This window comes from Lynx canadensis, chromosome C2 (assembly GCF_007474595.2).
Source record: "Lynx canadensis isolate LIC74 chromosome C2, mLynCan4.pri.v2, whole genome shotgun sequence".
In the NCBI taxonomy this organism is placed as follows: domain Eukaryota; kingdom Metazoa; phylum Chordata; class Mammalia; order Carnivora; family Felidae; genus Lynx; species Lynx canadensis.
The window spans coordinates 146,777,720-146,791,864 of NC_044311.2; the positions used below are offsets into that span (position 1 = coordinate 146,777,720).

A 14,145-nucleotide genomic window follows, 5' to 3' on the forward strand; every position below is an offset into this window, starting at 1 on the left:
GAAATGTGGGGATGAGTGTGATATGGATAGGTTCAGAATAAGCACATGTAGGGAGGTATTTGTGTCTGTGTGAATACTCTCGAACCCCCCCCTACCAAAAGAGATGCTCTCAGTGATTGGGTGGGTAAGGTGACTCGTTCTGTGGATACCAGTTTACCTCTTTCTCTAGCCACTTCAGTGTTTACACAGTGAGCTACTGAACAAAGTAGTCATGGTGTCAGGGATGAAAGTTTTGCATGGACTCAACAACATGGACTTCCTCCCACCGAAACCGATCTTTTTGGTGCAGAGACCAGTATTGATCCCCTAATAGGAAACATTCCCTGGAGGACCAGCCACTTTCATTCTAGCAGACCCTTCCCATCATTTTGGGGAAGCAATTTGTCCTCACTGGATAAACTGGGTGCTTATACTATGGATTCCTTTCCCTGTCTGTGATGGTTAATTTTATGCATCGACCTGACTAGGGTAAGGGAGGCCCAGAGAGCTGGTAAAACGTTATTTCTGGGTGCATCTTTGAGGGTATCTCCCCTAGAGATAAGATCACCCTCACCAATGTGGGTGGGCACCATCCAACCTGTGGAGAGCCTGAATAGAACAAAAAGGAGGGGAAAGGATGGATGCACTCTCTCAGCTTGAGCTGGGACATCCGTTTTCTCCAAACTTTTAGAACTGTTGTTTTTCCCCAGTCTGGGATTCAGTAAAGATTTTATATTACATTTAGTTGTCATAGCTATTTAGTCTCCTTCATTCTAGAACAGCCCAACTCTCTCTCTCTCTCTCTCTCTCTCAAAAATAAGCAACCATTTAAAAAAATTACGAGTTTATGATACATTAAGGTCCAAGCCCAAGGTGCTGCTTCACCTCCCCTTGGCTCCTATTTCCTACAGTTAGAACTCGGGGCCCCCAAAACCTTCAATATATTTCCTCTTTTACACAATCCTATAATACACACCAGATAGTTTTAAAATTATGCCAATACTACTACCAACAAGCCTAAGTCAAGTTCATAATTTCTCTGCAGTTTTTAAAACTAATGTTTTATATCTTTTGTGTAAAAAAATTTTAGGGGCGCCTGGGTGGCTCAGTCGGTTAAGTGTCCGACTTCGGCTCACGTCATGGTCTCGCGGTTTGTGAGTTTGAGCCCCGCGTCCGGCTCTGTGCTGACAGCTTGGAGCCTGGAACCTGCTTCAGATTCTGTGTCCCCCTCTCTCGCTGCCCCTCCCCTACTCACTCTCTCTCAATAATAAATAAATGTTAAAAAATTTTTTTTAATTTTAAATAAATGTGACAAAATGTTTATATTTGTCAATTCTGGATGACAATGACATGACTGTTAGTTATATTATTCATTTTTTCTTTTTAAAGCTCTTTATTGAAGTAGAGTGTGATCAAGAAAAGTAAATTTTTTCTAGGTGAACGACTAGATGAATTTCTACTAGTTGACATATGTGTATTTGTGGGGGAAGGTGTTTCTCTATGGCAGACATAAAAAAGTAGAATTGGCTTCTAGCTCGTATGTATTTTAAGACTCATTCCTAAATTGTACGTTAAAGTGGCTGTACCACTTTATTCTCCCACCAACATTATATGAGAATATCTATTTGCCTACAAGTAAGACCAAACTTGATATTAAGTAAGGTCTTTTTTTTTTTGCCAATCAAATAGGTGAAATATCAGTGTCCCATTGCGTTTCCCTTAGTAGAGGTAGTTTTTTATTCCGTCATTGGCTGTTTGTCATCTCATGTGAATTGCATGTTTATTTATTTCCCTGGTTTTTAATACGTTGTTGATCTTTTTTCTTTTTATTTCCCATACTTTAAAGTTGTTTTGTAGTTTCATTTTAATATTATCCAACTTAACATCACGATGTTGGTTATGAGATCAGGCTGTAAATTTAAACAGTAAGCACTTACTCCAGCACTCGTTTATCTAAAAAATACTCTTTAAAAAAAGTTTATCTACTTTGAGAGAGAGAGCAAGCAGGGGAGGGACCGAGAGAGGAAGAAAGAGAATCCCAAGCAGGCTCCCTACTGTCAGCACAGAGCCCACCCCATGCAGGGATCAATCTCATGAACTGTGAAATTGTGACCTGAGCCAAAATCAGACAGTTAACTGACTGAGTCACCCAGGCACCCCGTATAAAAATACTCTTACTGAGTTTTTCCCATTGCAAAAGTGATATATGTTTATGCAAAGAAATTTAGGAAATCAAGATACCCAGGAAGGAGAAAATGATAACCCCTTTAATATCATCACCCAGATACAATAATGTTAATATTTTAGTGTGTATACTTCTAATCTGTTTTTTTTTTTTTGCCCTGCACACCATTTATTAAATTTCTTCCCCTTTTCCCATGGATTTGTGATTTTATTCTTAATATGTACTGATTTTTCAAAATGTGGGATCTGTTTTGAGCTGTCCTTAGCACTTTATTTATTTGTGTGGATTGTACCTTTACTACTTAAATAGGTGAGGCTTGATGATGCACTGTGCTCTCTGCACAGCTCTCCGTCATTGCTTTCCTGGAGGCTATCTACGTCAGGTAGCCTGATGACACTTGTGTGTCATTCAGAGTTCTGTCTCTGGACTCTGCTGAAATTAAAGTGCATTAAAAACTTGGGGGTGCCTGGGTGGCTCAGTCAGTTGAGCATCTGACTCTTGATTCGGCTTAGGTCATGATTCCAGTGTGTGGGATTGAGCCCCACGTCAGGTTCTGTGCTGAGTGCAGAGCCTGCTTGAGATTCTCTCTCTCTCTCTCTCTCTCTCTCTCTCTCTCTCTCTCTCTCCCCCCTTCTTCTCTCCCTCTGCCCCTCTCCCCTGCTCTCTCTCTCTCTCTAAAATAAAAAAAAAATTTTTAATAGCAAAAGGGCTCAGCATAAAACAAGGCCTCTTTGCATCATTTTTTGATTTAACAAATCAAATCAGATTTATAAACATCCTCCTGTAGATTCTGGAGAAAGAGATACGGTAGTTATTAGAGATCATCTCTGGGAAACTGATTGCCCAGCTCCCTTTTTTTTTTTTAATTAAAAAAAATTTTTTTTAAATATTTATTTTAGACAGAGAGACAGAGCATGAGCAGGGGAGGGGCAGAGAGAGAGGAAGACACAGAATCAGAAGCAGGCTCCAGGCTCTGAGCTGTCAACACAGAGCCTGATGCGGGGCTCGAACTCACAGTCCATGAGATCATGACCTGAGCCGAAGTCGGACGCTCAACCGACTGAGCCACCCAGGTGCCCCACTTAGCTCCCATTTTTAATTTAATGTGTGTAAAATGCTGTTAACAACTTTTCTTTATGCTTTTGTTCCTTTCTTCCTTTCAGGCGCCCTTCATGAGTTCACTCAAGAGTTTTAACCCCTAACTCTTTTCTCTCATAAGGCCTTAGATTCCTCACCCCTTTCCCCCCCCACCTCCCACCTAAGGGCTTTTAGGATCATGATTCTAGATGTTGAAGAGTGGGCTACTACATAGAAGAGGAGTGCAAGTGTCCTAAATTTCTCCCCTGTAGCTCTGAAAAATGAGGAATTTAGACCCACCAATACTGCAAGTGACCTTCTGCAACCCTGAAGTCACTGTCTTCACCCCATTTCTTCTATATATCTTTCTACCAGTCACTGGGGCACTGGGGCACTCTTGCACTGGCTCACCGGAGCTGACTTGTTAACTTTTCAGGAATTTTGCAAGCTGGTTGTTTAATACAGTCATTACTAAAAATTAAATTATATGAACTTATTGTTAATTAACCTATAAAAAAAACCCAAAGATTATCCTCAAAACTCATCACCTCTTCGTTATTCTACCACATTTTACTATTATATTTCCTCTTGAGATTCTTAGTGCCTACTGCACTGTGGGCAGGAATGCTATATAATCACATCCTACTGTGCCTCTTTGCTCACCTCTGTGTTCCATGATGTGCCTCGGAGCTTGAAATTGGTTATGAGGTCAGTAGTTGCACCACTGAAATTGGAAAACACTACATAGCGGGGTTTGATTTGTTCTGTTGAGCGTGCTGGAGCAAATGTTAACAATGCAGACTAAACTTAAACGTGTAGCATGTCAGTAGCCTTAACATTCTGAATAGTCCTCCAAATTAAGGAAATACTCCTCCAGTAGTTGAAAAATATTATTCGATTCAGCAAAGAAGTTGCTTACATCATTGGCTGACAAATGACATTCCCACAAAAATCTGTGTTAACTTTCCTCTTACTCCTCGTGTAAAGAAAACTTATCAACCAACATTCATGCCAGAACTATACGCACTCATCAGTCACAACCCTCGGTTGGCTTCGGATACAAGAGTTTGGCAAAAATCACCTACAACATTCTTTGGGGATTGATTATGTACATAGAATTTACAATAAAGAATACTATATATTTTATTGTCATTTATAAATTGTGTGCTACACATCCTTTGTATCAGCAAAATTTATAGTAAACGTGTGCGTACATATCTATGTACTTTTGTTTTGTTTTGTGTTTCGGAGAGCTAGCTGTTCAGCTCTTACTGGCACACCACTGATCAGAGGTGACAAATGGCTAGCCCCAAGCTGAAGGGGACCACCGACATGGTTGGTTTGACCACACAGTGTTACCTAAAGTAACCAGCAAACAAAAAGGTAACATGGTGTGCCAACATTTACCAATTGTGAGATTTCACATAAAAACCTGGAGTTCCTAATTTTCCCGAAGGACGGAAACTGGCCCCTTTGTATTCTCCCACGGCGACAGTCGGCTGGAGCTGAGCTGCTGTGGACCATTCAGGTGGGGTGTGGACTCTTAGTCTGCCACGATCCCCACCGCTCCCTGCTGTCCTTCCAACCCGCACCCTCCACTGAGCACTGAGTGCCATCTCTCCCTATGTACGCACTGTGCGTTCTCTCAGTTTCTGACTTATCCTCTCTCGCTGAGACCTGAACCCCATTTTCAGGCCAGAAATCTGGCAACTTCAAGCTTGATTGATTACTGTATTAATTTTCCTCATCTGTTGATCGAAGTTCCATTGATCTACAATGATTTCTTACAAGAATCACTTACAACATCTGTGAAAGGGCTTTGAAGTGATTCAAAGCCACCAAATAGAAGCAATGCATATCAAGATGCTCATAATTTCTAACACTTAATTTTACCCTTTGTTGATAAAAACTGATTAAAATTCAGGCATTTTTACATTTTTGGTTACCCATGACAGTAAATATATTTATTACTCATCCTTTCGCTTGTATCCTTCTTGCCTTCCTTTTTCCTCCTGTTTTCTCCTTGTCTTTTTCTGTCACTTTAATCTTACGTCTCAAATACAATGTCAGTAATGAGGTCATTGCATTATCCTATTAAGATTCATACTTTGGTCGTCGTTTTGGCCTAATTTAAATACTGACATTATGGACTCATGCTAATTAGCCCAAATGGCCAAATCCCCCACCAATTAAGCAAATGTAGACATTTCAGGTTATTTTGGTCACCCTATGTTTAAAGTTAAGAGAAAAATGTGGTGAATGTGATCTGAAATCTTCAACCTCAAGATATCCTGTTATTTGATAATAAAACTCTTTCTTACCATTATCACATTATGAATGCGATTATGTCTCTGCTTCCTCCTGCATTTGACTTGGACATTTGTAGCATCATCGTCATGGATTCTTTACATTCTGTCTCAATGGTAAGTTGAGTATATGAGGAAAAGTTTTCTTTGTACCTTGAGGTCAGTTCACTTTTTAAAAATTTTTAAATATGTTGCTTCAGTTCTTTTGTCACCACACCTAAGACCCTTTTTTGTCAACCATGTCAGAGAAAGTGTCTTAATTTCCCAGAATTAAACATCCAGATGGACTAAACATTCTTTTGTTAATTATATTTTAGTAGTATGAGCATTTGTGCCCATAAGAACCACATTCTAAATGATTATTAGGTTCCCAGACTAGCCCCTAGTGATGTTAAATGTAGTTCTTATTTCTGGAGTGGAGGGAGGAGGGGGAGGGGGAGAAAAAGCCGAAGTGTTACACCGGGGACCAAGACAGAGGAAGGCAAAGACAGAAAGAATGAAAGCAAAAGGTCCACAAGAGAAACTCCCTGGGTTTAGGTCTTGCTGTAAGCAAAATGTTGAGATCTATGCCATCGGTTTTTGTGTCCCCTGACTTTTCATTTCTGTATCACACTCCTCAAATCCCAGTGCTCTCCTTTGGTCCTAAGGTCCCACCCTCACCGGGCCTGTTCCACTCTCAAAACTCCCCTTTCTCAGTGCAGACGTGTCTAGCAAGGTCTTTGGAAAACATCAGTCTAAAGAGAACCGAATCATTTTGTGGAACGCATAGTCCTGAAGCATCTGAAATCTAGCGTTCTCTTCTTAGGGGAATTCCAGTCCAGTGTAACAAAACGAAGCAAGAGAAAAGAAACTAAGGCAGTGTTTTGAAGGAAGATATCTTCCTTGGGGCGTCATCCCCTGTGCGGAGTCCCGCTAAGCAGTCCTTGACATGACCTGCTTTCTCCTTTCCCCATCTGATGTTTCTGCCCAGACCCCCGGGAGCCCGGGCCTGGCCTCTAGCTGGCTCACAAGATGTTCTGGACTGAAGTAGGTTTTTTCTTTTTCTTTTTTTTTTTTGCTTTGTGTTTTGGGGTTTGTTTTTTGTTTGTTTCTTTCTATTTATTTTGTTTTTCTGAACAGCTCCCATGGTTGGGCTCGGAGCGGAGCAGAGAGGGGTGGCTGTGTATATGGGCTGTGTATATGTGAATGGGGGCTGGGCGGACAGGTGAAGTTGAAGGTAAGGATACCCATGGCCTGGTTCCCAGATTCCTTTTCAAGTTCTCCACAGTTTGCCAAAGTTCCTGGCGGTTGGAACCTTTGACGACGTTAGTAAATGAACGTGACAACATAGCTTTGGTTGCTCAAAATTGGGAAGGTTTCAAAGTAAGAAAAGTGGGGGAAATGGTTGGTGGTGTTGGCAACGTTTTCTATACTGTACGCTTTTAAGGATGAATTCCCGTTGAAAAGCGCCACATCTAAGAATGAGATACACATACACGTATGCCGGCCTCCGGGTAACCGCGCGGGCTTCTCTCCGGGTTCACTTTCCCTGCCATCGTGGATGAGTAAGCTCTGCTCTGGCAACGGCCGCCTGGCCTCGGTGTTGACCCGAAGCCTCTCCAGACCGCAGATAGCCAGGTATTCGGCGGGGAGAGTGTTGGGGCTGCACAGAGAGAGCTTCAGGTCCCGGACCAACGTGAAGTTCAGCAGAAGGCCCAGTGCAGATGCATCTGTGAACCAGACGGTCAGTCGGTCGTCGTAGCTGGTTTGCTCTATTGCGGAAGGCAGGACGGTGTGGCAGCTGCACATCAAGTTGGCCAAAGTGTAGTCACAGTCCCGGACGTCCGCGGAGCAAGTGCAGTTCCGAATGGTGTTTTCCTTCGTGAAGATCAGAGTGCTGTTCCTCTGACCTCCTGTGAAGCAACCCAGGACAAGGATGCCCAGGGCGCTGGTCAGCAGGAGGCTGTGCCCAGAAGGTGGGGCCATTCTTGTCTCAGCGTGGGCCCGCAAGGTTGTGTCTCCCCTTCGTGAGCCAGTTCATTGCAACTCAACTGAAAGACAAATACGCAGCTGTGTTATCGCAGGCTCTCATTAGAAATATGCGGGTCATGGGGCGCCCGGCTGGCTCGGTTGGTAGAGCATGTGACTCTTAATCTCAGGGTCGTGAGTCTGAGCCCCATGTTGGGTGTAGAGGTTGCTTAAAAAAATAGGAAGGTTAGGGGAATGGAGCGCCCTAAATAATCCATCGCAAACGTTTCTCTCTTGTGGTTCTATCAAAGGCAGGCAACGCAAATGCCTGAGTGGAGCCCAAGTGCAGAAATGATCTTTTCTCAGAGCCTTGTGAGAGGCAGTGGCCAGCCTACCCGTGTGAGGCATAAAACTCCCCGTGATGTCTGCTGGGAGACTGACACACCAGCAGCAACAAGATGGGGTGCCAGAGATGAGACCCAGTGCGCCTGTCTGGGTGCACCAGGGATCTGTGGTGCTTTGAGGGTGCACACTCTCCAAACATCGTGTTACTTGTATTGAGTACTCGACAACCCCTTAAACGTGCACATTCCCTCCTCCCCTCAATATCTGACTTCCTGGAATTCAGGAGACCAGCAGCTCCGTGATGGACTCAGCCATCCAAGTGCTACCTGTGAAACAACATAGCATGCATACCAGTGAAACATTTAGTTAATGGTAACCTTTAATTTCTAACTAGACAAACATTCCCCCCCCCATCATATTAATCTGTTTATAGATCCATTGATACTTTCCTGGTCTCCTAGAAATATGAGTATTAGAGTAGATTTTACCGTGTTAATAGACCATGAAAACACTAATCACATGCCAGTTAATTGCAATGAACTTTCATCGCCTCCTTTCCCAGAACACCTGTTATAAATTGATTTTATCAAGTAACTTAGTGTAAGGCTCCAAAACTAAGCAATATATCAGCACTGTTAAATGACCTAAATAAGATAAGTGCGTGCATAGTTTAAGGAGCAACATCAATGTCCAATTTGGAGGAAAATGGCCTAAGTACTTGATATATAATAGATGCGTTGTATTCTTTTCTGGTGAGGTTGGAATGAGACACACGTTATGAAATAGGGTTCCAGGTTCCAGTCTTGCAAGAATAATTACATTTCCTGGGGCTCCTGGGTGGCTCAGTTGGTTGGTTAAGCATCTGACTCTTGATCTCAACTCAGGTCATGATCTTGCAGTTTGTGGGATAGAGCCCCATGTAGGACTCTGTTCTGACAAGCAGAGCCTGCTTGAGATTCTCTCTCTCCCTCTCTCTCTGCCCCCCACTCCCACTCGCTCGTTCTCTCCCAAAATAAATAAACACTAAAAAAAAAAATAATTAAAATAAGAATAATTACACTTCCCCTGAGTTAGCTGATGGCTGACCAAAAGATACAAGACCAAAGATACAATTCAATTAATCCGAATTGACCAAAGATACGATTCAGTCCATCTGCATGTACAAATCACCATGCATCTGGAAAAATACTTGGAATGAGACCTCTGGCTCAGAGAGTCCAGGGCTGGTGACGGGGCCCCCATAGGAAGGCTGCGGAGGGACAGACGAGTCAGTCCGAGGAGCTGAACGTGTGTCCAAAGAGGGTGGTGGTGACAGCAGGAAAGAGGTGAGGCAGACGTGCAACACTTAGGGTGCAAGATGAGGCCCCGAGGTGGCAAAGCAAGGCAAAGAGAAATCCAAGGGAGGCAACGCTAAAAATGCCGGGGTCAGGTGGGCAGGGAGGAAGCACACGTTCGTCAGCAGGTGGCCGGAGACTCAAAATAAGCTCAGCTAAGTAAACTTGAACAGAAAGTAAGACACTGGTTCACAGGAATCATAATATCATTCACTCATTCATTCGCTCATTCATTCATTCATTCATTCACTCAGCAAATGTTTACTGAGAGTTCACTAGCTGGCAGGCACTTTGCTGGCTCTGGGGACACAGCCCAGAAGACAGCGAGGTTATGGAAGTTGGGTTCTAAGCGACTTGATTCTGCTTCCAGAGCCCAAGGCGGGCCAGGCCTGCGTGTGAGGACCAAGGGCCTGCAGCAGCGGGGAGGAGAGGGAGGCAAAGGCAGGAGTTGGGTGGGGCTCAGCACGGGCCATGTGCCCAGGCCGAGCAGAAGACACAAAGAGGAACAAAACCTGTACCCTGCCCTCCAAGGGCTCATAAGCGGAAGAGGAAGACAAATAGGGCAGGACTGAGAAAGGCCCTATTGAATGTACGTGTGGTTATAGGAACGCAGCAGAGAGATAGGTTAAAGTCCATTTGGGGGACTGAATAAGGTGCTTTATATAGTGCTTTGTGTTGACTTTGAAGTTGTTACAGGGTTTTCTTAAAGGATGTATTCGTTAGTGCATTTTGTCATAAAAGAAAGGGCTTTGAAAAATGCTCCCATAGAGCCAGCATTCTTCCTGAACACGAGGTTTAAGGGTTTTAAATAGTTTTAGGATGTGGTGGTGACTACCCCACTTAGTAAGGAGCAGTGACTAACTTATTAATTACAAGATAATTTTAGAGGATCGGTTGTCCTCGATTCCGCTGGAGGTTTGTTTCTAGGACTTCATGCCCCAGTAACGCTTTCATATCAGAACTGAGAAAGCTGTCATCGACACCACTGGCTTGCTCTGATCTCAGCCTGGAGGGGAAAGGGAGGTGAAAAAGGGTCTATCCACAAGCCTGGAACCTGGTGAGAAAAGTGTCTGCTTCATTTTCCAGGTGCTGATACCATTCAGAGGCATGCATGGAAGAAGGAAAGAGGTAGGAAGGGAAACAGACATTGGTTTCCTGAAACAAGGGGAGACTAGAGATCATAAAAGATTCGTGAGCAGCACCTCTTCCCTGCCCTGCAGTCAAGTCCCTGGCTAGATCTCAGGGTGGCCCCTGCCTTCTGGGTATCAGGGAGTTCAAAGGCTGGAACATGGAGGCCGGATGCATGAGGCCTGGTGTTGGCTTACAAAGTAGGACAAATATTCCTGGTAACAAGCCTATGGGGTTTCCAAAAAGATGCTAGTTGGACATTTTTCTCCTTCGGTTTTACCCTGGACTTCTCTCTTTAGATCTGTTGAATGTGGATTGTGATCACCCTGGTTTTACTGTGTATTTATTCATTTGTGGGCAGATTCCGGCATGGCCTCAGCAGAATGGGCACAGATACATCACACTGTCCCTGCTCCTTCCTGTGCCCCTGACCATAATGGGCGTGGTGCCGTGGGGAAAGGAACTGTTGTTTTCCTCTGTGGGTTGCTCAGCTTGTTAGAAGGGAAATCTTGATCTACTGGTGACTGTCTTGTCTCCAGAAGTGGGGAGATTGCCCTACAATGGAGCCAACACAGAAGAGAACAGACAAGAAACACAGAGACATTTCTAACAACTTTTTCGAGCACCGGGATCAAGCCATGCCTGACATCCTTCTTTGATTTCTGAAATAAGTGAGCCAAAAAATTTTTCCCCCTACTCAAACCAGTCTGAATTGGATTTCTGTAACAAGCAGTGAGAAGAGTATGCTGACATTGGGCAAACTATCTTTTGCCCCCCCTTCTTTCAATATACCTTTGTTGCGTCCTTGCTGTGTGCTGGGCATGGTGTGTGATAATCACTATAATAGCATTTTGTATGGGGTGTTGAGTCTACACCTAACTTCGCCTGGAAATGGAAGATGTCATAACAGGCTTCACAGAAGAGGTAGTATCTGAGGAGGGGAATAGTTCCTGAGTAAGAAAAAGAAAAGAAAAAGTTATCTATGTAGTTAGCACAGGGTGATCGGAATTTGAAACATCCAAAAGTAGGACAGAGGGGGGCGCCTGGGTGGCTCAGTCAGTTGAGCATCCGACTTCGGCTCAGGTCATGATTTCGCGGCCTGTGGGTTCGAGCCCTGCAAGGCTCAGTGCCTGGAGCCTGCTTCCGGTTCTGTGTCTCCCTCTCTTTCTGCCCCTCCCTCCCCCCCCCAACGCTCTGTTTCTCTCTGTCTCTCAAAAATGAATAAACATTAAAAAAATTAATAAAAAAGAAACCAAACAAAAGTAGGACAGAGAGACTGATGGGCTATGGGGATGCTGGTGGGAGAGGTGAGTGGACGAGTCCTGTTGGGGGAGCCTTCTGACTTGCTCTGCCTCATCGTTTTCTTAGTACCCCAGCTTGTTGTGTACCCATCATCAGGGCTTGCCTCCTGTGTCCTAAGGGGAGTCCCCTCCCCGATCCCGTCCCCCACCACTGTGGGCGGGGGCTTAGTAAGGGGCAGGGGCAATGTGACGTATCTGTGCCATTTTGTTTATGTTATGGTGGATTCTGCCCACAAATGAATAAATACGTAGTGAAACTAGAGCAAAAGTTGATTCCTCCCTATGTTATAGTCTGAGGCCACTGAGGAGGTGTGGGGGGGTGGTGGGGAGGGTGTGCTTTGCTCCACGTGGTCATGTAGGGGCTCAAGCTTTCATCCACGGCTCTATCATCTCCCAGGTCTTTGGATCTTCTGTGGGCTTTTCGTTCACATTTCACTGACCAGAACTCAGCCACACGGCACCCCCTCTCTGCAAGCAGCTTGGAAACAAGGTCCGGCACTGTGCCAAGGGAGGAGAGGACGACGTGGGTATCGGTGGGCACTAGGAATTTCTGGCAAGCATAATACGTGGCTTTATGCAACCATCACAAACACCGAGGTGGTCTCAATCCACCTACATTTTTTTTTTTTTTTCAACATTTATTTATTTTTGGGACAGAGAGAGACAGAGCATGAACGGGGGAGGGGCAGAGAGAGAGGGAGACACAGAATCGGAAGCAGGCTCCAGGCTCCGAGCCATCAGCCCAGAGCCCGACGCGGGGCTCGAACCCACGGACCGCGAGATCGTGACCTGGCTGAAGTCGGACGCTTAACCGACTGCGCCACCCAGGCGCCCCCACCTACATTTTTTCAGGCAAGATGTGAAACACCATGTACGATCATTAAATCTTGGAGCCTTTAAATCACCGAACATGTCGAAAAACTGGAGCTGCTATTCAGATCGGTTCAAATATTAGTTTTATGTCACAGCTGAAGAAATCTCGGTAGTAATTAATGCCAGCAATTAGCTGCACGAAAGCAAAGACTTCTGAAGTGAACAGATACAGACATCAGTTACTTCAAAACAAATTCCACACAGATTCCTTCTCAGTCTAGGATTACACCCAACATTTAGATACTGTTTATACTTGGCTCCAAGAGGAATGTTTCAAACTGGACTAGTTCTGTTTATAAGAAGATATTACTAGTAAGAAGATCGTGTGTCGGTGGGAGGAGAGCCTTTGGACCGTTTGCCCAAAACAGATTTGAAATGTCTTGAATAATGATGGTTTGAACTCTATAGTCTCAACACAAAGGAGAAAAAATACAATTGTGGAAAACCGTGATGGTATTCCCCAAATTCTAACAGCACCTAGCAATTCAGCGTGATTTCCCATTTTTATTTTTATGTTTTTTAATTTTTTTTTTTCAACGTTTATTTATTTTTGGGACAGAGAGAGACAGAGCATGAACGGGGGAGGGGCAGAGAGAGAGGGAGACACAGAATCGGAAACAGGCTCCAGGCTCCGAGCCATCAGCCCAGAGCCCGACGCGGGGCTCGAACTCGCGGACCGCGAGATCGTGACCTGGCTGAAGTCGGACGCTTAACCGACTGCGCCACCCAGGCGCCCCGATTTCCCATTTTTAATTCAGAAGTGAGTTTAATTTGAAATTAAAAGTGGTTTGTTTGTTTGTTTGTTTGTTTGTTTGTTTTGACAGGGAAAAGGCACTTGGGGAAAAGTCTCGGTTGAAGCAACTGGGGCCAATAAGGACCAGAAACGGATGAGATGTTCCAGCAAGAAGCAGACGGCCTGAAAGAGAAATGTGGACCCCAGACACAGGAAGAAAGGCAGAAGACAGCCAGCGTCCAGGCACTTCAAAGAAACCCACTTGGAAGCCAGGACTTGGGGAGCTAGGCAAGGATGTCTCACAAACGCAGTTCCCCAAGTGTGTTTCTGCAAAACTCCTTGAAGGTCCTGAGGGGGGCGAACAGGAGAGAACTTCCAGACAAGGAGGTAATTTGGAATTCTGGGTGTATCCCACCTGGCGAAACATAGACCTTACTCTTGAAGTGTATCTGATCACAAAGGTACCCAGTGTTGCTAACACCGAGACCAGCTGACATGGCCTCGCTCACCCCAGGGGTCGAATGGGTTGCCCAAGGAGTTAACCGCCCAAGTAGGCAGTTAATTAAAAGGCAATGCGATTGGTGAGTGCTTATTAATGACATGGAGCCAGTGTTGGGCACAAGGACAGGGAAAGACTCGCAACGGGGTGCTTTAGGGCCAGCAGAGAAGGGCTTGGGGGAAGGGAAAGGGAAGGGCTGCAACTAGAAGGGTCCCTCGAGCAAAACCTCAGAAACTGAGCACTTGGTGTATCTGGGGCTCATGAGCTGGAGCACAGGCAAGGCAGGGTTAGGACAAACCCCGAGATCAGGGGTTTAGTCTTCAAACCCTTATAACTCTCACCCCGTTAATAAAAACTTAAAAAAAAAAAAAAAACGTCTCCCCAGTGGGGCGCCTGGGTGGCTCAATCGGTTAAGTGTCCAATTCTTGGTTTCAGCTC

At 44.8% G+C, this 14,145-nt stretch overlaps 1 protein-coding gene and 1 long non-coding RNA gene across 2 annotated transcripts in view; one reads left to right on the forward strand and one right to left on the reverse strand.

The window, feature by feature from the left end:
* LOC115523308 overlaps positions 1 to 14,145 on the forward strand; it is a 30,520-nt gene that overhangs the window by 9,182 nt on the left and 7,193 nt on the right. Inside the window, exons 2-3 of the long non-coding RNA XR_003971697.1 lie at positions 10,260 to 10,301; positions 13,300 to 13,595. This is a non-coding gene — a long non-coding RNA (uncharacterized LOC115523308). The remainder of the gene's footprint in view (positions 1 to 10,259; positions 10,302 to 13,299; positions 13,596 to 14,145) is intronic.
* CC2H21orf62 (chromosome C2 C21orf62 homolog) lies at positions 5,213 to 7,617 on the reverse strand. The gene has a single exon (XM_030329242.1). It carries the CDS (start codon positions 7,510 to 7,512, stop codon positions 6,853 to 6,855), a length of 660 nt encoding a protein of 219 aa, XP_030185102.1. The 5' UTR covers positions 7,513 to 7,617; the 3' UTR covers positions 5,213 to 6,852.

What these genes read in the sequence shown, in the direction of transcription:
- CC2H21orf62 (XM_030329242.1), bottom strand. Translation starts at nt 7,512, where the DNA reads ATGGCCCCACCTTCTGGGCACAGCCTCCTGCTGACCAGCGCCCTGGGC.